This window comes from Egretta garzetta, unplaced genomic scaffold, assembly GCF_000687185.1.
Source record: "Egretta garzetta isolate BGI_Z169 unplaced genomic scaffold, ASM68718v1 scaffold264, whole genome shotgun sequence".
NCBI classification, from domain to species: domain Eukaryota; kingdom Metazoa; phylum Chordata; class Aves; order Pelecaniformes; family Ardeidae; genus Egretta; species Egretta garzetta.
This window is the reverse complement of record NW_009259685.1, coordinates 4,530,704-4,557,813: the sequence shown is the minus strand read 5'-3', so window position 1 is coordinate 4,557,813 and position 27,110 is coordinate 4,530,704. Positions and strand designations below refer to the sequence as shown.

Sequence of the window (27,110 nt, the reverse complement as noted above, 5' to 3'; positions counted from 1 at the left end):
ATCGTTTAAGTGATTCATTCAGCAAATCAGTACAGGGATAGGTAGAGCATCTAGTTTTGGAAGGTGGCATTCAGCCTCTCTGATATATAAGATCATTCCTTATCGGTCTGCAATTCCCCATGTAATTCACCAAATGCACTGAAACTTTTTTAAGAAACCTTTTTTATCACGCAAACATCTCTTATTCCAAATTTTCTCTGAATTTTATGCACTAATTAGCTAAGACAGGGATTCTCTGAGATAAAACAACATACAGTATGATCATGCCTTTATTTTAATGCATTTAAACAGATCCTTTACTTTTGACATCAAACCATCATTTTTACAATCCACTTATCAGAGCAAGCATACCCAAAGACATGTAGATACAGCCAAAATTTACACAGCTGTTTTAGGCAAGTCTAGTACAATCAAAAGGCTTTGCCTATCACATGACCTATGCTCTTTCAATGTATTCTTTGTACAACCTATAGCTATCAACACTGTTTTCTATAAGTAACAACTGAAAAATATTTTCCAAAAGCCAAGTACCTTTTAATAGGACTATCAGATGCAAGAAAACAAATGTGGCATATGAGCATTTAATAATTAGGTCTAATACTCAGCTGATTAAGATTCTGAGTAACAGAAGTAGGGGGGAAAACATGTAATTCATCACAATTATTGTCCACATTTTTGAAGGGCAATTCCCTTATTTCATCAGATAAATATAAGAAACCTGAACACTTATTTTGGACTGGTATTGATTTTTCTCTCAGTCTTATCTATTCACCAGCAAACAGAGAACATCAATACCTCCTCCAGCTCTTCATAGGACACAGAAAAAATATATGCATGTTGCCTCCCCCAACAATTTCAAAATACCATCAAGCTTAGCCTTCTCTAAGAAATCAACCAACCACTTGAAACAAAGAGATATTAAACTATAATTTTAGGGAAAGTTTCTAATTCTGAGGAGTCGTTTCTGTGACAATTGTGAAGCATCAATTTTCACATCATTCTGATTCCTGAGCCAGCTATTTCTTGTGTCTTACTTCTCTGCTCTCAGATGAGATAATTCTGTAGAGTTATGGCTATGAGTGTACAGATACAGTTACAGAGCAAAAATCCCTTTGCCATAAAGATCAAGACAAGCCAAAACCCCTGTCACACCGTGATTCACAGGCACTGTCTTATCCCATATAGTAGAAAATGTTACTGTACAGCCTATCTCCACAATGCACACACAGATAGTCCTATGCCAGTATTTGTGACACCTTTACTGTTTTCATACTTCTGCGTGCATGCAGGAGCGAGAAATAGTAAACACTACTCTCTGTTGCAGATTTATGTCAAAGTTGAAGGAAGGAGACAACAGAGGATAAAAACATACTTTTGAGCATTGATTCCATCAATGGCCTGGATCATCCTCTCATTCAGTTCCTCCTCAAACCTTCTTTTCTGTGATTTTGTTCTGAAATGAAAAGTGTGGGAAGTTACTTTGGAAAATCTTTACATTGTTAATAAACATTAATTTTAAACAATGGATTGATAACTGGCATAAACTTGTGAGGGTAATAACAATTTTTTAACATTTATGCTGCAATAGCAGCCATAGGCTTTAGGCACACTGAGCCTTATAATAAGCTCTTAACAAAACCAGCATAAGCTACAGGGTCTGACATACAGCCATACACATAAAAAACTAGAGTTTAGCTACTAGGGAGCACTTAAAAAACAAGCACAAGAAAACATTTCATAAAGAAACCAAACCAAGAGAGTTTAAAAAATTCTGATTGAAGAAAAGTCTTCCACGGTGTTATGAATTCATGAAAAAGAATGGGAATATTCTCATATTCATAAAAAATTCCTGTTTCTTGTAGTTATTTTTAAAAATCCTTGTCAGAATTGTATGATGAGCAATAATGTGCTAGTGCACTGAGGCATAACAAGCATTCTCTACAGAAAGCCTTCCAACTCTTGTTTTCTTGGAAATATTTTATTATTTTTAATAAGAAAACTGAGCACCAAGTCTGAAATTAGTTTCAAACATATGTCATGTTTCTCTATAACACAACTGCAATAAAAAAAGGATCTTTTCTTTTCACTGGACTCAGCATGAACCCAACAGAGGATCATTAGAATGGGCTTGTCTTTGCTAACATATGTTACTGCAAACATCATCAGTCCTTTCAGCAGTTGTGGTCTCCTTAAAAATGGAATATTTCAAATATTGCCAGATTATGTCTCTGCCTCTTGAAAACTTAAATCTGTTGCTAATAACAGTGTTTAACAGTGTTTTCTAAGAAGTTAACAGTCAGACCTGAAATTTGGCTCTTTGCTTATCAAAATTTTCTTAATCTACACACTGAACCCTGTCAAATGTAACACTGATTTTCTTCAGCATCAAGTTTTTGGGTTATTTCCCCAAAACTGGTAACCTGTTGCAGGATTCAAATTCATACTGAAATTATATTAGTGTACGTATAGTAACTTTAAACAACCCAACTGACTTCACGCCTATTCAATGCTATAGAATTTAGGTAAGAAAGTGTTCACAGCTTATTTTTCACATATGAAACAATCTGCCTAGGAGAAATAACTAGACAAGATGAGGAGACATTATCTAATCACACTTAACCCTCTTGGGAGATCCCTAACAACATAAGACTATCATGTAACTAGATAAGAGCTAAGACTGCCACAAACAGAAGCCTACATTCAGGCTTCAAACCCCACATTTTCACATTCTAATAAAATACTGACTTACAAAGTGCTTATTATCATTTCAGCTCTCTCCTGTGGGAAGGACTGACTAGCTTGTCTAGAATCCTAGTTATATGCCTCACTATGGACATTAGACTCCAGTAATGGTTTCTAGAAACTCCTTCCATAATATGGTATCAAGACTCATGGTAACCTTTGTACCTTTTGCACCTATTTTAGACTGAAATTTAGAAACAAAAAAGCAAGAACATCTCAGAATCTTAAAGAATTGCCTTATATGCAAATACCACACTCAAATGTTTTTTCTTTTTACCATAAGGGTGATGATTGATAGAATTCCTTTTGACATACTGTCCAAATGTAAATGCTCAGTTTTAAAATCAGAGACTGTTCTTATTAATATCATGCATATTCAGTCGAAACTTATTCATCTTCTGGAATTTAGCAGTATTTTAGCTAACTGCATAACTCTCCAGTAACCTGTGTTTTGCTGAGGTGACATTTTCCAAGCAGAGATATGGGGAAGGAACAGACAGAATTACTTGTTTGCATAACCAAAGACAACAAAAATACAAATTTCTAAGGGGTTCTTTCAAATGATTTTATGGTATTTGTGATGTTACTTATAATTGTGTAAGAATGAGATTATCTGAAGCATTATTGGGTCATTAAAATAAAAACTAACCATTCCAGGTTTCTGACAGTGCTAAGCTTGTTTTTTAAACAGATATCATTCTTTTCTTGATTTAGAAATTCTCTGTGTTTTTAAAGAAGTGATAAGTTCAACCTTGTTTCCATTTCTCACAATCTTGCCCTAGTCATTGAAGTATCAAGCAGAAGAATGAAAACTTGAAGCATCTGTGATTTTGCAAACATTTTGTGTAGCAGGAGCACTACAGGAAGATCAGAAAATACCTTTTGAGTCTTTACTACTGCAATATACTGCAGACTTTGAGATAATAAAACAGAATGCAAATATTAAGCAATTAACAAAATATATACGTCTCTCTTAGTGCATATTATTAGCTTTTGTAACACAGATTATTAACAGCCCTTTCCATCTTCCCTTTTCTTACACCTCTATGCCTCCTCGCAATTTTCTTGCCTATAATTTTCTCCCCACTGACAGAGTAATTGGGTTGTTAGGAGAAGCAAATAGTAGCCCATCAACATACTTATACTAATTCAGAATAATACTGTTTGTTAGCAGGAAGTGTATTTGCAACTCACAAGTAACAGGTCTGCCAAATCTGTTTCCATGCCCTTTCTATGTAAGAGGTATCAGCTGAAAAAATAGTTTGGGTGAGAAATGGCCCTCAATATTTGAAAGCATGCCCTATGTACATATGAATGCATATGAATGTATATGTATTTCCATGGACTTTATATGAATAAGTGATTTTTAAAAATTAATTTACCTCTCTCTGCAACGTTGAAAATGATATTGTCCCATGGGAACATCCTAGAAACCAGAAGAAAATACCTATGAAACATAATAAACTTTGACAACACTAAGTTGCTTTAAAAATAGTGTTGAAAACAGGGTCAAGTAAGGAGAAAAGTTTCCAATATGAATACTTTTAGCATTAGATTAAAACCGTCTAAAAGAAAAATCCAGCCAAGACCAAAGATGGAGTGACCTGGACACAAACTGATCCTGTCATTATAAACATTAAAGTAACTAATACAACAATCTGAATCCAAGAATGTTTTGCTTTACTAGAAAGTCACTGCTTCAAAGTCACCACTGTTTTAATGTAGCCCAAACCCTTGCCAGCTTCAGCAAAAAACAATGTTAAATGTTTCTGAAATAAAAAAAAATGGACTGGAGTGGCCAAATACAGGCAATGGCCATTATTTTTTATTGATAAGCAAAGCAGCTATCACAGCCACATTTATTTGGTGATTAATAGTGATGACTGGGTACTTTCTGTAATGAACACATCACAATCCACACTCTGATGCACTGTATCTATTGAACAAGATGGTTTAGGTGGCTCAATCCCATGTTCTCATATGTAACAGGAGCAAAACTGAGTGCCAATGTTGAAAATTATTAGAATTTACCGTTATGTTTGAACTTTTTACAAGTAGAAACAACGCAATGTACAAGCTGTGGACTGACAGTGTCTTACTGACAGCAATAAAATAGTGTTCACAAAATTAAAAAGAAATCTTTTCTGTTCAGTATAAGAGGTGTAGCGTTGCACTACAGCACTGTGAAACTCAGGCTATCAGCCACAGCTGATGAGCAGTTAGTGCACATTCGAAAGGTAGATGTTACAGTGAGCACAGATTTGGTTCCCAGAGAACTCTTCTAATAAAGACCACTCCAGGTACCACTTCACAGACTTTGTTCCAGGTTTGGCCATGTTTCAAACAGAGAATGTGGCTAAATAGCCAATAAATCTCAGGGAATGTCTCTGTATCAAAAGTATTCTTTACCAAAGCTGTTGCCCTCTGGCTTATGCTCAAAATGTCTTTCCACAAGGTGAACAGCAGCCACTATACATACTGTGACCGGGGCTCAAGCTCAGAGGGCCAAACCGTGTATTTTAGTGAAGTATGTTGGACTCCTCATAATTCAGAGATGCACTTATAGCAAGATATGGCTCCTTAGAGTCTAATCCAAAGCTCACATGCCAATGGAAAAGCTCCCAACAACTTCACTGGGTTCATGACCTGTACAAACACGTGTATCTTCTTCTATCAGAAATAACCAGGTATTTAGCAGTGAGCACCTTTTTCCTTTCACATATTACTAAATTGTATGAAATGACATAAGTAGGCCCCTACTGTTGTGCTAATCTTGCCGTTTTCAGTGGTCATGCTGTCCCTGTGGTGCAAGTGTGCAAATGGCTTGGCTGCTCCCCAAGATTCCAGGTACCGGGTCATGCGGACAGAAGCTCTCATTTTGGCTCCATCAAGAGTATGTCGAGGTCTAATGTGGTGCTGAGGGCTTCGCTTCTCTCCCTGGTTGACAGAGAATAAAAGGTGATATCAGCCTTGGTGTTCATTACCTTTTTAAGCAGTAATTCATCATCTGGTACCACGTATCTGCATGCTTAGGAACTTAAAAATGGAGAGATGCTAAGAACCTGCAATTCTTAATGATATTGCTGGGAAATATCAGAGACTTATTTCTGAAGAGCGGGAAAGATTTGCAATGCAAACATTAAGTATTTGTAGACATCAGTAATAGCTCCGATCAATATCTTATGGTAGTGAATTATTCAATAAAGAGATTAGTGGTCCTGCTCACAAATAACTATGGCCACAAAATAAAAGTACTACTAACCTTAGGATTGATTACAAAGTAAGTCTTAACATTATGCTCTTTCAGATATGGGTCCCTCACATCTCCATCCCCATCTTCCACTTTGTAAGCTCCATTCAAATGTGCCAAGGTGACTGAGGTGATGTGAACACGGCTGAAATTATATTTTAAAAGAATGACAGAATCACAAATACCGATCAAAAGCATAATTTGAACCTGATCAACCTTTTTTTACTAGCTTTTGGATATACTTTTTATACGCTGTTCACTTCATTCACAGTCCTTCTAATCTCATTTTTAGAAGCTGTGATGGGCATAAATCTAAAGGTTTCCATCCACAAAAAAGTATTCTTTAAATCACAGGAAATAGTGAGTGCCTGTTTGTTTTGTTTTGTTTTGTTTTTTTTAAAGACAGCACTAAGAATTAGTTCAGGCTTCTCCATCAAGGCTGATGGCTGAAGACATGGTACCTATGCATTTCTCCATGGTACAAACAGCCATGTATCCAAAGGTTAACAGAGGGACAGAGTATCTTACCCTGGGACTCCTCCAGCTTCCATGTGATTTGCCAGAGTAACATCGTGTGACCACACATCATACTGCCACTTCTGTAGCCCAATAACGCCACAAAGCACATTCCCAGAGTGCACTCCTACACGCATATTAATATCAACTCCAGTTGCATCTCTCACTTTCCTGTGGTTAAGAAGAAAATCTGTGTTAACACACATAATAGGGCCTTTGTTTTCTTTTCAGTTACCAGTCAAATTAGCAGTAACAACAGTGATAACATTTATTTATTTTTAGCATTGCCTCCATTCTTTTTAGTCTAGGATTAATTTTATGTATTACTTTTACTATTAGCTATATTTGCAACTATTTACAATAAATATTAATTCTCAAGTCCATGTCTGAAGTCCCTTCTTTTATACTCATTTGAAATTAATTGGGAGGGCTGAACTAAGTAGTGGAAATGTTCGGTCTCATGGTAGACTAGGGACTATTTTTGTTCTACAGGCAGCCTTTGCTATGGCTTTTAACGCAGTGACAGACCAGCAAACGTATTTTGGAAATCTGGAACTACTGTTATGCGCCCTTCTATCTGAAGACCCTAATATCTATGTTGGAGACCTTCTCATATCTGGCTTCTGTCAGGTGCCATCACCCTTACATGCCTGCTTGCAAATGGTTCTGCTCTGAGAGGAAGGATGAAAAACACAGCCAGCACCTCAGGATATTCTACAGGCTGGTGGCTCATATACTTTTTGGGGATATGGGCTCCATGCCATTCAGGCTGTGGAGAACATAGGCTCAACAGCCTTCCGTGTGGTTGGTGAACATTGTACCCACTCGACTGTTGTACAAAGAATGAGAGGCCACCCTCACTGTCCAGACCACATCTAAACCTTTGACCTTTCCAGTGACTTTAGGCAGAGTTGAAGTATCTGTTCACCCCAAACCAAATCTCAGAAAAGCCCTATGCATAAGATGATAGGCATTAATCTTTCCAGATGTTCTTCTGAATCACAGGTGGGTAACTAAAGTCAAACAACCAGAACATTTTCAGACATATGTCATATTGGTACTTAAAGACAGTTATAAAACTATAACTAAAGAGTTATAAAATTAATTCAGATGTCTACAGGTTTATACAGTTCTAAGAAATGGGAAGATCATAACTTAACTGGATTTATGTATTTAAGCCCCAACTCAGCTGGACCAAAACTTAACCAGTAATAAGGAACATGTATATACGTTCCCCCAAGATAAGGGGAATTCAGGGCGATGATGGAAGGAACAATGATAGAACAAGAGACCTAAATGGCTCCTGTATATGAGTCAGGTTCCTAGTTCTAGCAACATCTTCAGTCTCAATGATGAAAATCATCAGCTCTCAGCACCTTCTGAATTACATAATTAAACTGGCCTGTTTCTCTTCTTTTTTTTGAAAGGGAACATAGAACTTAACGGGCTTAATTTGATATGGTAAAACCTATGTGTAAGCAGTAGTTCTCAAGTGTTCTTTTTCTGGGAAATGAAAACAACAGGAGCATGACTAAAAGTATTTTGTTAAACTGTGTTTTGAAGTTATTAAAAAGAAGAGAGAAGTTCTTTTAATTCCTTCAGTCTCTATCAAGTGTTTATTGATATCTATTTTCACTTTGCCATTTTACACTGCTCTCCTGTAGCTCACACACTTGAAAATGAACAGCTTGTAAATGATCTTTGTAAGCAGTCAGCAAATGACAAACATCACTTTGCTCTGCACAAGGAATATGACACAAGCTTAACACTTTGGGAAAAAAAAAAAGTGGTTTATAAAACTGAGCAAAGTGAAAGAGGAACATTTATCCTCTAGGAGTGCTTGTTGAAAGGCTGCCCTGCCATATTCTGGAGAGCAAGCCATAAAATCTGCTTTATAATAAGCTCTCAGGAGTTAAGGAGGGGAGCAAGTAGAATATGTTCCAGAACTGAACCTTCCATTCTGTCTCACAAATTAAAGAAACCACAGAAGATTTTAAATTAGAAGTGTTGCTCCAGACCAAATTAGGGTTTACTGCTTTTTCTCTCCTGTGTGCCCTGAACAATTGCTATGACGATGCAGGTACTGAATGCGTCTAAGAATGTAGCCTATCACATCCCCATAGGACACTTTCCTTTACCTACATAGGTAATCTGAAACTTCCAACCATAATTTCTATTTCTCCTCCCACGGTCTCTCCAGTTTCCCTCAGCACACCACAGGCAGTGTGCCCATCCTGTCTGGGCAGTTAAAATACTCATCGAGACTGTATTTTTCCTGTTGCAGCCTGAAAACTGAGTTTGTAAGGATTCTATGTTTTTCACAGGCATGGTTAGCTTGCAGGTAGTTGTAGCAACTTTACTCCACGCGAGCAAGAGTTTAGGTCATGAGGAAAGCATCTACTCTGTTTATCCGAGCTTTATTCATTGGTAATTCTGGACCAATGTATCGAAGGCTCACCTAGTCCTGTCTTACGCACTTTAACACATTCAGTGAGCCTTGAGTGCTTAGTTCCCTGCAAATTGCTAGCTTTAAAAGCATAGGTCCTTGTTGGATCAGACCTGCAGGAATGAAAGCATATTTAAAAAAATTATTTTATTTTGTGTCTAGCTTTCAAAATGGTGCAACCCTCTCATCCAACAGTTTCTTTGGCTTTCCTCTGAATGGAACTCATTTCACGCTACCAAATCAAAGACAGCTTTTGAGAATGTGTGGCTGAGAAATATGTAAATTTGGAAGTCACCAGACAGACAAGAGGGTGGAGTTTGGGCTGAAGGAAAACAGCATATATATACACACACAAACATATTTTGCCCTAACAGATAAGCTCTGGTCTTAAAGCACCCAATTAGGGTGGCCAGCTCTCAACATCACAGGCAGCGCTGGCATCTAAGGCTTGATAAGGTGAGCAGCCCACTCCCAGGCAAGCAGGCTGCAGACTATAAGAAACATTGGATTTGCTCCAACACAGAGCAGAGAAGCAAAACAATTAATCAATGGGACTACTAACACATTTAAATGGAAACAATCTGTAGCATAGTGAGGCCGAATTGCTCAAAATGGAGCTACATATCATTAGGAGAAAGGACTGAATAAGCCTTTGTGCTACAGATCACCTGGTAGTTTGGCAGAACAGGAACTGAAACCACGTTCAGGTGGTAAAATCTATGTAGAGCTGTTAATCTAAACAGCAAACTGCTTTATTTCAGTAACATGCACTGAAAGGTCAGTTAGCACCTCAGTGACTGAATATAACAAAAACTCATATCTGACAAAAAAGATATTTTAGATGGAGTGATTCAAACATATACTATGTGACACACTTCCAACAGCAAGAGTATTACTACTTCTAGTTTTACAGGCCACAGAAGTATTTCAGGAGATGCTTCCACACAAAGATGCAGCAATCACACAACAAAATACGGACTTCATTAATAATCAGTAATTTCTATTCACCTGCAGGCTGCAACACTTGACATAATAGTTTGAAAGCATTTCAAAACACGGGGTACAGATTCCTCACTTCTTACAGAGATGTAAACAGGCTGTGATAATCAGGCATCTGTCTACGGAAGCATTGTGAACTCTGACTACTGTAACAAAGTCAGATCAGAATGTGCTATACAGCTAAAAGATAATTTTCTACTCTATAAGGTTGCTGTTTTCAAGGAGGACCCTATCATCCGGCATTAACAATAAACATACTTGATATCAGCTTGAGCAGAAAGTTATTTCAAAAAAAATTGGGAAGTTCTGAAGTGTGAGGAACTGACAGATTGCTCTCTGAGCTCAAGTAAAGCGTTGCATTGTGATGTGTAAAATTATACTTTCAGTTCTTCATGAAGGACAATTTATTGCTCGAGCTTAGTATTGTTTTTCCATCAGCCTGATCTTTAAGCCAATGCCCAAAACAGGGAGGGAGTCAGAACTTAGGGACAGAAAGTCTTTTACCTACTGCTCTACTGAAGGGATGTCAGCTTTAGTTCCTAATATGCTAGAGAAGCAATTGGTTTAATTATAATAATGTCCTAGTATATCTAAATGAAAAAGAGAAAGCATCCAGTGAAAGCAACTGAGGAAACAACCAATTTCTGTAGCTTTTAATGCTTGGCAAGAAGTAGTACTCCAAGTATCATTTTAAAAAATAGATTTCTTTGGACAAAATGTAAGGTACAACCGTATCTGGATGAAGAAAAAACATTTTAGAAAATGCAGCAAGCTGATTCCTGTACTGAGGTTAGTTTTACAAAAGATCCCTGAAGCAAAGAGATAAAAATCCCACTTCCACAAATACTACACCTTTTCCATTAATACCTTAAAAGGAAAAGAACCAAATTTGCATTAATCAACCTACTGATACAGTAATTACACAAGACCAGGCAACAGAAAGCCAAAACCCTCTTGTGACGACAATTACACACACATGAGGGTAGTATTTAAGGATCAGAGGACTCACTTTTATATGCCTGTTTAGTCAATCACTGAGACAACACTGTTCAATATAACTATCCATTTTTTTGGTGTGCACAAGGATGAGGTAATTGCTTACTTTGCTACCTGGACAGTGGTAAATGTGATTTGAGCAAACCCATAAAAATTAGAACTGAAACTTACAGAAGAGCATACCAAGTTTTAAAACCAAAGTCCAGTTGTTTAAAAAAAACAAATCACACAGATGACTACCAAATATACAGACCTCCACATGATACATGTTTTTGCAAAGTGTGGCTCACCTAAATATACTGTAATTTTAGTCAAAGGAAACTTAGCTTTCTTACAGAAAAGATATTTGTGCCATTAATGATAACTGCTATAAATAAACATTTACAGTATTTGAGCTACTTGAAGTAAGTTACAACTACGATTTCAAAACCAAACACATTCGGATTCTCAAATACCTTGTTCTGTTTTCTGTTTCAAAGACAGAACAAGCACAACGACTTAAGGGACAAATACAGGAACCGACAAATCCAAAATACTGCCGATAAGCAGAGACTTCTCAATGGTTCCTTAATGTGTTAACTGACAAAAATGATCTCCTAAATCATTAATTACAGGAAAGGTGAAACTAAACCTAAACCTGGGGTCTACTAAGACAGGCACATTTTATTGCTTATTTAACAAAATGGGAAGTAGGCCTCTCAGCCTAGGAATCTGTAAGACATTAGAAATGTCTTTGGTCGACAAGCTCAGTATCACTCCACAGGCTCAAGGCTTGAGGCATCTTAACTGTGAAGGGGCAACTGTTCCTGACCACCACTGAGCTCCAAACTCATCAGGAGCCGGGAGCTCTGGCCTCTCACAGAGCCGTTTGACTAATGGGTGGGTGGCAGCACCATGACTCTGCAAAAACCAAAGCTTCTCAAGTCCCAAGTGATGTCTATTTGGGATATTTAACATCTCGTAATCACAGATTCACAGAACAGTTGAGGTCAGAAGGGACCTCTGGAGATTGTCTAGTCCAACTTCTGCTCAAAACAGGGCCAGCTAGAGCAGGGTGCTTAGGGCTGTACCAGTTGTATTTTTAGTATCTCCAAGGCTGGAAGCTCCACAACCTCCCTGGGCAGCCTGTACCAGTGCTCAGTCACCCTCACAGTGAAAAAAGTGTTTCCTGATATTCAGAGGGAACCTCCTGTGTTTCAGTTTGTGCCCATCAACCCTTGTCCTGTCACTGGGCATCACTGAATAGAGCCTAGGTCCATCCTCTTTGCACTCTCCTTTCAGGTACTTAAATGCACTGATGAGATTTTTCCCCTCCAGGTTGAACAGCCCCAGCTCTCTCAGCTTTTCCTCATATAAGCAATGCTGCAGGCCCTTAATCATCTTTATGGTGTGGTGACGAGATAGCCTGGCACAAATAAAACATTACTTTGCTGAGGCTGAGATCAAGATTACCATGCTGGACCTTGTAGTGAAACACACCAACTACTGCAGGTCTGTCTGCTACAGATAGAAAAGAGACATGATTTTATTGTTGAATATTTAACAACAGGTTCAGCACTTACTTAATGGCTTCACACATGTCCAGTCCCATTTTCACACAATTCTTGGCATGATTTTGAAGAGATATAGGTAGTCCAGAAACACAGTAGTAGCAGTCGCCTAGGATTTTAATTCTCATACATTCATTTTCCTGGAGGAAAAAGCAAGGTGAGATGGTCACTTTCAACTTGAATTACATAAATGAAGGGTTACTGTTACAAAGACTGAGTTAAATGATATTAGCAAAATCATTCTACTTAAGCTTGTTTCAGTAGAGAAGGATTTGGCTTGCTAGAAAAGAAGTGCTGTCAGAGAGTTCTGTGCAGATGATTCCTCCATCTGTTATGGTCCTTAATGGGCAAAACGAGGAGGTAAGTTCACTGCAAAACAGGTATCTCCAGTGTCGTTCATACCTTAGATTAAAGAAATGAGCCAAAGTATCCTGTACTCAGTCTAAATAAAGTCTTTTTGTTTGAAATATGAAAGCAAAAGACCTAGCCTTCCATATTTACATCTTTGAAGATGTACTATGCAATACTTCCTGAAACTTGCAATCATAATCTTATTTCTATCTTGTACTCTAAGGCAATATAAAGATTTTTATTTTTTTTTAACCAATACTGGACAATAGTTTTGAACTAATAAAAAAATTTAGTGTTTCTGATTCCACCTTCACATACCATGAAGTTTGATGTAATTTTAATAAAAATGACACCTAAATAAACGGAAGAAAATCTTCTGATTATATTTGAATCTTTTCTTGAGTAATTAAGAGGCTGTGGTCAGTAATTAAAATTGCTTTGATCAATGTTGTCTCCCTTGTCTCCAGTCTCTTAAATGCTTTTCCAGAGATCAGAAATCTGACTGTATATCTGAAGTTTCTTAATCCTTGCTATTGTAAAAAATCTATTTAAAGAGCCGTTCACCTTCCATTAAGCTTTATAGGGCTCCATGAGCTGTCTCTATTGGTCCTATTAGAGAGAGCTATCTTGGGTTTCACAGATTGTCACACTGGCAGAAACACACTGTTACACTCAGACCAGAGCCAGATTTTTTATTCACACATTTCAAGTCTAATCTTCCTGCCAAAGCCTCAGAAATGCTGTCTGGAGGTAGAAGAGTCCCCAAGAAGAAAAAAATATTTTAAAGATTACTTACTTACTTAAACTAACTGTAGCAGCCCAGTAGAAACCCACCTTTGCAATCTGATCAAACTTGCCAAACAGCTCGTTCAGCATGTGCACCAATTCCCCTGGTGAGCAGTCACTGGCCAGGCGAGTGAATCCCACGATATCAGCATACAAGATGCTACGACAGAAATGAATAGAAATTTAGTCACAGTTTCCTTTTGCAGAACCTAGATTTATCAATCAACAGCAAAACCTGAAAGTAGGCATTCTGGACTTCACAGAGGTATGCATGCCCATATGCAAAATGGCCACTGCTAAATGTAGAGCAATAAACATAACTATATTTATAGTTTTATATATATACATATGTATATATATAAACTATATTTATAGGTAAATGTACATTTACCTTTACAGGCATTACATTTATATGTAATATATACCTATTTTTACCTTTATAGGTATTACCCACACAGGTATTACCTTTACAGGTATCCTATATTTATAGGCATTCTATACCTATATTTGTTACAGTGTATTCAAAAAACAGAATTTTTTTTCCTACTTAAAAATTGGCAGTATAATAATGGCAATTATTTCAATAAACATGTTTGTTATCAGAAATTGTTTAATACCTTTTCTGTCTAGATTTCCCTGTCAATGATATGCAGCATGGAAATCTTTGCTCACTTGTTACTCAGGCTATTAAACTCAAGCTTGATTGCTAAGATATTCAGGCCATACCCTATGTTTCTATTCACCAAGAAAACTTGATCAGTTCTTAGAATCAGGCTAAGTAAAAAGTATTTGTGTTTGCAAGTGAAAATGTACTTCCTCAGAACTCCTGCAATACTTGCTTTAAAAATGTAAATTCTAAGAATGTAATTCAAATTAACATGTCCAAGTTAAAAAAAAAAACCAAACAGGCAAAACAACTTGTAAAGATGAAAGAATGTATAATTAATAAATAATCAGATTTGTCAGCAGAATATTTTATCTGTTACTGTGTAAAATACATATGTGATACAGCTGCCTCTATTTACACTATATAAAACCTGAGAAATTGCGCCAGTTAAGAAAATTTCAGATTCAGAATAATATAACTGACACGAATTACAGTTTTGACTAGTATACATGAAAGCAGGATTTGGTACTTTAACCTGAAAAATTAAGACTGTTAATGTGTGGCTTTTTCTAAACAACGCCTTTGTGTTATCATCTTTGTTGCTCTTCTGGAACACTGAATTGATAGCATTTGATCAAATTAACGGTTACTAAAGATTAAGCTCTTGAAAAGCATATTAAAACAATTATTTTCTTAATCGGTCTCTTAACTTGTTTCAAAATTTTTCTGAACGTCATTGATACATTTTATGATAGTACAATACCTTACATTGGTGTGCCTTTTGACATACAAATTGTGGAAGTTGTTGGTGTTTTCCAGCTGGCCTGCCTTGGGACCTTGTAACCTCTGAATGATCTCTGCTTTCATTTCCATGGCAATGTGGGCAGGCAGTAAAGAAAGTAGAAGACGCTCCTAAAATTTAAAATTAAATGTCCAAAATTTCTTTAAGGAGAATGAAATTAACATGGAAGCAATACTGTGCAAGGCATAGGCTATTGTCAATACCCTAGAACACTTCAGTGAGGCTTGTACTCAGGCATTTGCCTGGTATGGCCTCCTTGAAGAACTTGACAGAGATAAACATGCATTTCCAAGTGATATCTAACTTCTTCAAGGTTTTGTATATTAGAAAAAGCTTAAGGTAAACTTAACTTCTAAAGAAGTCATGTACAGTAATCTATTCAATAACTGAGTAGAATCCAGGAAATATATATTAGCAAAATAAAGCAAGAGCATCCAGGACTGTTTAGAGGACTTCAGGGAAATGCAATCCAATTCAGGCAAGAGTAGGCTAAATAATTTTTTTTTAATGTATTTTAAATGTTTGGTCATCATTTTAGCAGTTGTTAGACTGAAAATGAAAAGATAAAACCAGGACACTGAACATACTGAAAATGTTAGACTTCTGCAGACTAGTTTGATACACACTCTCCCCTTACTTTAATATAGCATTTGACAAACTAAAGTGGTTTTTTTTTTTTAAATATTAGCCTAAAAGGAAATTTATTATTTGTTTAAAAAGCCTACAAAATTTTTGTTATCAAGCTCTCTTACGTCAGTACATTTTAATTTTGCCCATTTTACTTGTTAAAGCTTTTCATTGAGTTCCTACTTCTCTGGAAAACTGAGTCAACAAGGGAATAGCTAGAACTCTGCAAAAAAACCCTTCCTGCTTTGATCATACTCCACGTCAAAACTGAACAAGAATTTCCCATTTTCTCATTTCCCGGAAACAGTGAGGAGGAGGAAGGCAGCTGTAAAAGCCCATGATGGAGTCAGAGAGTGAAACAGCTATGCCAGAAAAACAATGACCTCAAAATGTGCACGGTCTGCAGGTGTTGCTCATAGTGATGCATTCTCTTTGGTTCACAATGTGTATTTTTGCAGAGTTTGCAGTCCTATTCATGAAGGTACCAGAAGAAGTGTAACCATTAATCCAATGCTCTGCCTGGGATAATTATTCCTGTTCAGGTCTAATGTCCTTGAGTAGAGCATGGCAATAACAGGGCTATAGAATCCCTGATATTTGCAGCTACCTTGGCTATCTAGGTCTGTAATGTATAGTGAAGAATTCCCATTCCCCATAGCATTTGTGGACCTGTAAGCATAGCATTAACGTACATGAATCCCTATGAAACTGATCCTGCACACACTCCGCATAAAAACTCTATTTCAGTGAATCAAGACAGAATCTTGCTTTCTTGCTAAGTAATATTGAACTAATAATTTTTTTTTTCCTTTTTGGTGACATCTAAACATAAATTTGATTCACATATGTCTGGACTGCTCTTTATTTTGCATATTAAGGCATATCACAGTAAGATGAGTTATGATACAAATGTTCAAGGTAAAGTGTATCTGTCTCTAGCCTGCCTAAAGGAGGCAAGAATAAAAGATGTAATCTTTTCCTACTGCTAGGATCTCAGATTTGACACATTGTAACTGGGAAGAATATAAGCAACCGACTTTTCATCAAAATGTTAATGTAGCTTTATTTCTTAAATGCAAGATTAATTTAGTACATTTAGGCATTTGAGCAAGTACACAGCTGATTTATTTGAATTTCTAATGTTGTCCACTGGTCCTTGGTGGAGGCATTTTGCTAATTTATAAAGAATGCCTGAAAAAACAGTGGATTTTTTTTCCATAATGAAAGCTTACTCTTGCGAGTTGCTCTTTGTCTAAAGCAGCTGTTTTGTGATGTACAGGACAGGTCAGCACTTGTTTATCATTAAATAGTTAACAAAGAGGTGGGTGCTCTTAGCAGCGATTTTACATCATTGCGCTCCTGTTGTACCATGGCTAGTAAATGTCAGCTAGCTCACTGTCTTCCTATGACTCCGTTATGATTCCAGGCATGCAGTGAGGCAGACACTCAACGTCCAGGTTACTGCTTATGTCTTTGAAACTCAGAGAGGCTGGCAAAAGGTCACAGAGAAAAGCAATAGAAAAAGTTTTTGTAGAAAGCAGTGTAAAGTCAACTGCAAGCTAGAGAATCATAAAGAGGAAAGGGAAAGCAGAATGCCTTTATTTTGTAGACAACAGCAGGAGAGACAGGACAGACCACTACCCCATTCTGCTTAAAAGTCCCGGTGAAGCTGTCACCACACCAGAACTTCTCTCCAAAGAATTTTTTCCTTCCTCTGTTCACACTGTACAAAAGAGAAGGTTACAACCAAAGGCGACTTTAGAGAACTGCAATTGGTGAAGCACACTGCAAGATAGCCTGCCATGCCCAGCTACACCTAAACACTTCAGCCACCCTCTCCATCATGCAGGCTGTGAGTGCTCATGTTTCAATCCTGAAGTTACGACTTGTGTGATAATGTGTTATTAAGTCACATATTTTGTGTGCTACAATGTACTGTATGAGCTAGCCAAGCTAGCTCAACGGTTACAAATAGATTGTTCTCTCTCTTTCCGCCAAATGATCCTAAGAAATGGAAAGTATTTAACAACACCTTTTCCTTCATGTTTTGTCACCTCTGGTGGCTAAAAAGAGCATAGCAGAAGGATTGAAACCAATTACTAATCAGATTGGTAGTACCTGATGGTGTGCACTGAAATTTCTGCAGACTGGAACAGTGTGAGGGACCTAGCAAATCAAGACTGCTGCTTATGATGGCTTTTTATTTGGTAATACATTCTGCACTATTCTCTCAAAAAGATGGAAAATCTACACATCAAAACCTAGATGAACTGACATAAAAGACACTGACTGAGACAAAATACTTGTCTGTTAGTAGTAGACAGAGAAGCCACTCTCAGAGCTACAGTCTAAAAAAAAAGCCAAAGTCATTCTGAATGCAGGTCAAGATGCAGCATTTAAAAGTCTTCAGACTAAAAAGAATACTACCCGCTTCTGGTGAAAGAGAAACTGTGGTGATATGGCAATAATGAAAATCCCCTCACAAATGTCTTTCCATGAAATATCACCAACATGACCTTACAGCCACTATATGTGATTCATACACACAAGACTACTTGCTGAGTGTTCGTGTTCTCTGGGGCTACGCTTTCCTCTAGCACTCAGATCATTTGTAGCTGAGATTTTTAAGTCCTAGGGCTAAAAGACAGAGCGCACGATCTATCCTGAATACAACATTATAGCGCCTTTCAATATTGTAGGGTTAAGTACTCCTCTCTTCTCAGAACATGTCCATCTGGATCCCAGAAGATGGCTAGCAAGTTGTCATTCTCCCTCGTTTCTCTAAGGATTTTCCAGCAGTATCTGTCAAACTGTTTCTTGAGTTCCTGCTCTCTCAAACTCTCACATCCAAGTTGATTTCCTTGTCAGAATTTTCCCTAAATTATACAGATGACTTTAGCAGTCATTGCCAGTTACTCATCACTCCCCTAAAGCTTGATAAAGGATGTTTGTTTAGCTAGAATAAGTTAGCATACCTCAGTTAAAGATGATAGGACTGCGTTGGTTTTTGCAAGGTGGCAATTGCATTTGCAGTATCTTGCACAATGGAGGTCATGCTGTTGTTATGCAGTAAGCAAGCAAAACATCCTCAAATGCTCGGTACAGTACATTTTCTTAAGTGCCTATTTCACAAATCAAACTCTTCTTGGCCTGAGGCAATAACGTGTTATTTATTTGCTCGTTCCTGTTTTGTTATGTAAACTACCAATTCTGATTCACTCATTTGTACAAGATTACATGACTATCAACTCTTCTCTGTACTGAAGCATAAACAAATCTAAGAAATTATAGATTTAAAGGCCAAATATTTTTCCATCTTGCCTGATTTCTTGAATATATAGAAAACAGAATGCCATCATGGAGAAACAAAGGTATACTGATAGGGCTCACGACATTAAAATTCGCTTAGCACCTGACACTCAGTGGCGAGAAACCATTCAAGGCAATTCACAGAATCAATACTGAACTGCTGTAGGGGGCAAGTCTCTGCCCCCCGCCCCGCCACGGAGCGAAGTGCAGGTCCAAATTTTGGAAGAAATGTCCATCTTTGTTGTTGAGCTTCTGATGTCAAAGTAGTTTGCAGAAAAACTACATGTATGTAGAACAATGAAGTGATATAGGGACATTTTTGTCCCTATAATCCCATATAGTTTTTTTTTTTTTTTGTCCCATACAATGTCATTCAGGGCGCTGAATATTGAATTCTACTTTTCTGTGGGCTGGGCTTTGTTTTCAGATTCCTGTAGCATATGTGTAATCACCTATTTAGCAAATTTCACAAACCAGGTCAATAAGTCAGCAGTAAGAGCTCTAGAAGCAATTAGCCTATACATGCATCCAGGTTTACAAGAAAGTTTACAAATAAACACGGACAAAATAAAATTTTCAGCTACCTTTGAAATCTACCAAGAAATAACATATAAGAAAGGAATCTTATGATTCCTGATCACACAATGATGAATCAGTCATGTGGCTGATACATATGGTGATCAACAGGGTACTTGTTTGGCAAAATCTGTTTACTCAGATCTCATGCACGTTCTCTTAAATACACCTAGTAGGATAAACAGCTGTAAACTGTTTTTTTCTTAAAGCAAACTTGGACTCCTAACTGGGAGTAGAGATGGTTTTTAAAAATCAGGCACTATTATCCCCTTAAATTTAGCCTACATTAGTAACCTCCACAAACCTTATTACTTGTACTGAGACCACAAATTGCATTTTACTCATACACACCAAGAAAGGTATTCAATCTTGATTACAGAGACATTAGAGATGGAGAATTGATCAACTCCTTAGCTGTTTGTTCTAGTGGTTAATCAGCTGAACTGTTAAAAACTGTTAAAAATCTGTTCTGTATTTCTTACTTTGAAGTCTTGGTGCTGTTATATCTTTCTCAGCTCAAGACTATGTCCACACTCTTTTCTCTGTAAAGTTAAACACTGATCAGATAACTTAATTTTCTTTCTGATCAGGTAAACAGACTTAGCTCCATAAATCTCCTGCTCCTAAGTATTTTCTACACACTCTTCTCTAAAGCCTTCAAACATTTTTTGAAAGTTTTCTAGCTATGACCCATACTCTTTGCTTTTAGAATTATGACTTTCCAGACAGTTATTATAAAGGTGTACCTTGTCTTGATGAATATAGCTTATAAAGCATTCTGTATTACTGTATTTACTATTGGACCAATATTTGGCTTTTCTTTAAAAACAACTGTGATTTTCTTCTCGTGTCTCCTAGATCACTGATAAAAAATACAAAATAGCATAAAGGATGAGAACTGGTTCTTGCAGAACACGATACACATGCCAGTTCATTTAATATCTCCACTGACAATTTCCAGTTACCCCACTCAAAATCCATTAGACTGTGCTCTTTTGATGGGTAGCAGTGTCAGTACTCTTAATCAGGATGCTGATTGCTTCAAACATCTTACTGAAATCTACTGCTTTTGGAAAATTACTTAACCCAAACCTATGTCACATTAAAAATTGAAAAACATTTTCATATGACTCGATTTCCTACAAAGTTGTTGAGTACATGACTCTCTTTCTTTCCAAATACAAAACCATCATAGCAGCATCTTTTATTTCAGATTATTTATACTCTTCCTATTTAATGGAATAGTATCCTATCCTATCCTATCCTATCCTATCCTATCCTATCTCTTCCTTTGTACTGCCAAAATGCTGTCACTGGGCTTGACAAAAACAGGCAAGGATTTTTCCTGACATCTAAAGTCTCCTACAGATCACAATTTTTGTCACATTAAACCATTTTTTTACTTATTTAATTGCTGCTTTTGCTTTCACTCATGGCTAGTACAGGCTTTACGCCACAGCTGACATCTTTTCTGATGACAGAATTATGAACTCCTGTCTGTTTATTAACAGCCTCCTAAAGGGCTCCCCATTGCTAGCAACATTCATCTGTGCTTTTTTTTTTTTCCCCCCTGTGGAAAACAGGTTTTTTCAAATCCCCCCAGCACAGCACTGTAAGACTTTTTATCTTCATGATCCTGTAGGTGAAGTTTCAAGGCTGGCAATCGTATCAAAACCAGAAAATCAATACACACAAGCAGAGTGAGAGCACCGTCCTCTCAGTCCTTGCTGCTTCACCAGCCTTGGGGCGTGCACTCCCTCATGAAGATGTTTTGCAGAAGACAAGCTGCAGGTGTCCATGAGCAGCATGAGGCGGCTGCTCCAGTGTGGGAGCCCTGGGTGGGGGCTGCCAGCGGGGCAGGGCCCAGCCCCACCACCAGGTGAGTGGAGCAGGCCAGGGTGGGGGGCTGCCAAGGGCCTAGGTCACCAGCCCAGCCCACAGTGGTGAGACATGGCCATGGGGGAGCCAGGAGGGGCCAAGGTCCAAGGTGAGGCTCAGGGAGGCCCGGGAAACCAGTTGCAGGTCGGGGAGTGGGGCTGGGGCCGGGCCAAGAGGCCTGTGGCCAGGCACAGGCATGGTGGCAGTTTCACAGGAGCTGTAGCCAAGGCCAGGCTGAGTGGCAGAGCCACAGCTGAAAAGCAGCTCCTGCCAGAGGAGCCAGATGGGGATCTGCCCCCCACGGTGTTGCCCAGGAGCCCCTGCCCAGGGGAGAGGGGCTGCCCTCCCTGCACCGGTGCCAATCTCCAGCCAAGCCACCAGGAGTGGGCGTAGAGTCTTCAGATCATTTTGTAGTGGCAAAACATCTGTGGCATGACTTGCTTGCTTATGGGGTACGGTACAACCGACCCAGGCTTTTGACAGAAATACATGTATTGTTTTTCAGGCTAAATATGCACCATTCTGCACCCTCAGGTGTGCCCAGCTCATTTGCTGCTGAATAACTCTGTCAATGTACAGTTAACATCCAGCCAGCCACCTTCATCTCCGAGGAACACTAAAGCTACCTGAAAGCAATGCAATGCAGCAATGGTTTCAGTGTATGGGTCTGAAAGCTCATTTGAATGCACCGGCTCACCACATATTTGGCAAAGACAAATTCCTTCAAGGAACTTAGGGGATGCTTAATGTTTATGCATAGATTACAGTTTGCATATGCAGGCTGTCTATGACTAATTTTGCAAATGAGGTTGACTACACCTTCAGAATACGTGCCTATCTTGCGGCTGTTCAAGAGCCGAGTCATCAAACAGCAAAACAATAGAGTAAAAACAGAACATAACAACATACACAGCCAGAGCTGCTTAATTAATTGACAAAATTTCAAGGTTTGCTTCAGTCTGATCCTGTTAACTCTTGCTTTAAGTTTTACATATCTCAAGACCACCGCTGATTAGACAGGAGCAGCATTTTGCAAAGAATCTGTTTGATGACATTAACATAGTTATTACTATATCAGCCTTTAACAATGGTGAAGTATTACAATGCTGGCATTTGCTCAATATAATTCTTTTAAACACTAAATCCTTGAACTCCTGCATCTCTCATTTCACATTTTGATGAGAAGAGGTTTATGTTATTTTTTCACCAGAAATGAACAAAACCATACACAACTCTCTCTTCACGTCTTTTCCTTCTTCCAAACCATCCATTGGACATGTCAGGGAAGTTATTTGAAAGTACCCCTTGAAAGGTATCTATGCAGCCCTTTCCCACAAGACAGAGGTTTTCTTTTCAGCTGCCCAGTTTAGAGTCAAGCCTTGTGGTTGAAAGCATCAAACCCAAAAGCATTTCTAAGGCACAGCATTGCACTTAAGTTAGAGGATCATGGCTGAAGCACACTGACAGCATAGCTCCTCCATGCTCTTCTAGTTAGCATGAAACTGGTTGCTTTTACCTCAGACTTTGCCTGCTGATGTTTTAGCTGTCTGCTTAAAGAATACTAAGCATGCAAGAATGGATTTCTTTTGGTATTTCACTGGTATTTTTCCACTATTTTATCAGATACCATACAGATACCACACATTTGTGTGATCAAATGTTAGTCATCACACAGAAGAAGGAGCAAACTCAAGGATCAGTCACCCAGCTATGCCTGTCGGGAGCTCATAAACACTTTGAAGTCGGTCAGATAGAGCTGTCAGAAGCAGGGCAAGACAGCAATAAAAATTAATCAAAACTGTCAATCTCTTCATTAGATTAGTCAAGAGTAGGGGCAGGTAACCATAGGTTTGCTCATAGAACAGCTTATTTAAATGGAGAGAGAAGTTTATTCAAGCAGAAGTTAATTCAAGAAGAAAAGTGAACCTACAGTAAGGATCTGTCCTACTTCTTGTGAAACAGCAATGATAAATTTTAATGACGGAAGCCGTATATTTTGACACCTTTTTTCTGAGCAGCAGTAAGCGTCACCATTCATTCAGCAGCTCACTTCCTAGCCTCGAAGACAGAGGAAGCTGACTCACCCTAGGTAGAAATCAAAGAACAGGCAGATGTCTGGAGGGTATACCCTGTTACTGCATTCATAAGCAGACCTTTTGTTTCCTTACAATGGTCTAAATAAAAGGGAACAAGAATGATTTGCATTATATCTCTATCTCGGGAACGAAAGCTCCTCTTTTGCTTATTCACAGAGCATGTATCTTTTAGAAATCTCCCCACTGCTCTTTAATGATTATATTTGCTAGCTACTAAATATAGAAAGTTTTAAATTAAAAACTTTTCTCCCACTGGAATATAAAAAGAAAAACAGAGGTTTGAAAAACAATTCTCTTTATTTTGAGGAATCTGATCAGAAAAAAAACCCAAAACAATAACTTTCTGTACGGCAGATACATGATAAACTATTCATGAGCACTTATGGCTAGGCCTAACTTCACAAAACAAAATTTAGCATAAATCATAGCAAGGATTAAAGCTTTCGGAATTGTCTTGGTTTTATTTTCTAAAACTCTTAAACAACATTTTCCAAGTTACTGTGTGTACAATTTCCTATAGGAGGTTCCAAAGGTATTTAGACACATAAGGATGCAGACAAAAACTCAAGCTTAATCCACAGAAAGACTGGGGTGGTAGATACCAGACTTTCAAGTGCCGTGTCACCTAGGGAAAGCAGTTCCCAAGAGGCCAGTCACTAACACTGCGTGTGCAATGAGGAAAGAAAATCAGAATCCTGAAAATGTGACTGAGAAAAATTAGAGCTGAAAGGGGAGGCCACATTAACAGGAAAAAGGGTGTTACTTATGATTCTGTACTCAGAGCCACCAGGTGCTTAGCTCTGGGCTGCAGTGAGGCACCTTTATTTGCTTGGGACTCTGTTGTGAGCAAAACAGTCTAGAGTCAGGGAATCGTAATTGAATTAATTTATTGCACACAAAAATAAGTCTCTCATTGCTGACTGCAGCTTAGGAAAAAAAGAAGAAAAACACTGAAACAAACACTTACACAGTCTATCCTCCACACTTCCCAATCCCAATTTTCCTTATTTTTGCTGTGGGTTATGATCAGTCCATCGAAATTCCTGTGACGAGGTGGCAGGCTATGTAGGAAGTCGAGCTGGTATCTGCGATCGTTTCTGCCACTCTCTGCTTAACCACTTCTGCTGCTCTGTGCTTAATGGTTTCTGCTGCCCCTCTCCTCAGTGTCCCTGCTCTGGCCTAGGACATTGATGGGCTGCAGTACCCTCAGGTGCGTCCCTGCTCCAGCATGGGTTGTCCAGCAGTCCCTCAGGGGTGTAGGTACCCTCTTTTGATGCAGAGTCCCCCACACCCAGCAGCTTGTTTCCAGCCTCCAGCAGCTGCCTGTTTCTTTCTGAACCATGTTTGGGCAGGTGCACAGTGGGCCTCTGATTAGACAGTCTTTTGGTGCTCAATGAGTAAGTTTTCCTACACAAAGCATTTTTGTCCATGGTTGTTTTCATGCGCCCCATGGTAGGCTGGAGGCACATGGCGATCCAAGACCCCCCCCCGACATCTCACCACCGCATCTCCCTGCTACCTGCAGCTGCTAATACAGGCTCAGGATGGAGCCACAGCTACCCGTGCTGCCGAAGCAGTGTGTCACCTCTGTAAGTTCTTGTGTTTTAACAGGAGATGCAGGGGTTAGGCGATGCGCTCCGTGAGTGACGCACGTTCACAACAGTCCCCTGCCAAAAAAGACCTCTCGCTTCCTATCCCCAAATTAAAAATGCTTCTCAGCGAGTAATGAAGTTATTTTGGAGGTAAAGCCCTATCAGCCTTTTCAGGTGAAGCTAATCCACTCCAAAATGAAACGAGTTAGCAATCAGTGAAGCATGTCCTAGGTTTCCTGTCTCTGCAGTGCTCCGGATGAATTCCCTAGTCCCCAGGCTCCTGTACAGGGGCTGCTGTGCTCCCTCTTTCTCTCACAGGGGAGGCACAATCCTGTGGAGACATTTGGCAAATGTCCTTCAACATAGGGAAAGCCGGGTCCCAGTTTGTCCTCTCGTGGGATTAGGTCCAGAGTCGTGGCTATCTAAAAGCCTCACATGTTGAGGGATTTTAAATGGGTGTAATTCTTACTAATTCCACATTTTATTTCTATTTTTTTGGAAACCCAGTTTACACACTGATGCTAGCACATTTGTACCTGTGAATATGAATTAAATATACTGTAATGACAAACACCAAAGCTGCAGCTGATTGATTTTGGCAGCGTTATTTCTAATGGCAAATGTGACATGGATTAATTAAATCTATTCTATGATCACTGCACTTAAATAACTTCCAAGCTTTTGAGAAATTTGGAAATGGCTGGTGACTTCTTTACCTAAAATCCTTTTTGATAATTTCCAGCATGCATCATCAATACACTCCATGCCTTTATTTAATTTGATGAATTTTGAAACTCCACAGTTTAAACACGGATTAACACATCTATCCCTCAGAAAAACATATTGACAATGAGGATTGTGTTGCTGTTCAAAAAGATAAAGGAAACCAGAACGTAATTTTGAAGACACACCCTTTCCTGAGTATATGTAATAACTGATAAAATTTTACCATGTAATTCACAAGATCATGATTTATTATTTATCACTCAAACCTCAGCAATACAGGCTCATAATGCTAACTATTTAGCATACAGGAACCATATTTCCTGGAAAGGGAGGCAGAACTTAAAATTTACATCTTTAGTGTTAACAGGATGCTTATTTTCATATTTGGCTCCTCTTCTAGTCCTCTTGGTGAAATCTTTTACTGCTTAAAAACTCTTTCTGCATGATATTAGCAAAGGTTACAGAATAAGTACTTCTTTTTCACACTAGCATTCCTGTTCCCACCATTTACACTATATAATTTTGAAGAAAATGGAAAAAAAAAAGACCTGTATGTTTTCAGCCCCTGGTAGTAAGAAATATTATAAAAGATACTTTTTGGTTTTTACTAGCACACTATTGTTATTAATAAACCAAAGGGAACCAATTTCCTTTTTAATCCTGATTTGGTAAAGCTTCAAAGGCAGACATTAAAATGGTCGCCCTCCCCAAAACAGCCTCATAGGTGTATTCAGCAGCACTTGCATTGCCACATCCAACACAGCTTAGCAACATGCAAATGCTAAGTCCAGCCAAGAACACACAGAACACATGCTAAACACACCGACATGCTCTGATGAATCAGGGCCTTCCTACAGAAAAGTGCCCTCTATATTTGGTTTGGGTCATTGCAGAACTTGCCTGTTTCATAGAATCATAGAATCATAGAATGTTTAGGGTTGGAAGGGACCCCTAGAGGTCATCTAGTCCAACCCCCCCGCAGGAGCAGGGACACCGCTAGCTAGATCAGGCTGCTCAGAGCCCCATCCAACCTGGCCTTGAATGTTTCCAGGGATGGGGCCTCCACTACCTCTCTGGGCAACTTGTTCCAGTGTTTCACCACCCTCATTGTAAAGAACTTCTTCCTTATATCTAGTCTAAACCTACCCTGGTTTAGTTTAAAACCATTACCCCTTGTCCTGTCACTGCTGGCCCTACTGAAAAGATTTTACCCATCTTTCCTATAGGCCCCCTTTAGGTACTGAAAGACCGCAATCAGGTC

The 27,110-nt window shown here is 38.6% G+C and overlaps 1 protein-coding gene across 1 annotated transcript in view; it reads right to left on the bottom strand.

The window, feature by feature from the left end:
* ADCY2 (adenylate cyclase 2) overlaps positions 1–27,110 on the bottom strand; it is a 212,722-nt gene that overhangs the window by 67,699 nt on the left and 117,913 nt on the right. Inside the window, exons 5-12 of the mRNA XM_009638721.2 lie at positions 15,007–15,155; positions 13,685–13,796; positions 12,512–12,639; positions 6,521–6,679; positions 6,005–6,137; positions 5,503–5,679; positions 4,125–4,168; positions 1,373–1,453 (exon numbers count right to left, since the gene is read on the bottom strand). Coding sequence (XP_009637016.1) covers positions 1,373–1,453; positions 4,125–4,168; positions 5,503–5,679; positions 6,005–6,137; positions 6,521–6,679; positions 12,512–12,639; positions 13,685–13,796; positions 15,007–15,155 — 983 coding nt within the window. The remainder of the gene's footprint in view (positions 1–1,372; positions 1,454–4,124; positions 4,169–5,502; positions 5,680–6,004; positions 6,138–6,520; positions 6,680–12,511; positions 12,640–13,684; positions 13,797–15,006; positions 15,156–27,110) is intronic.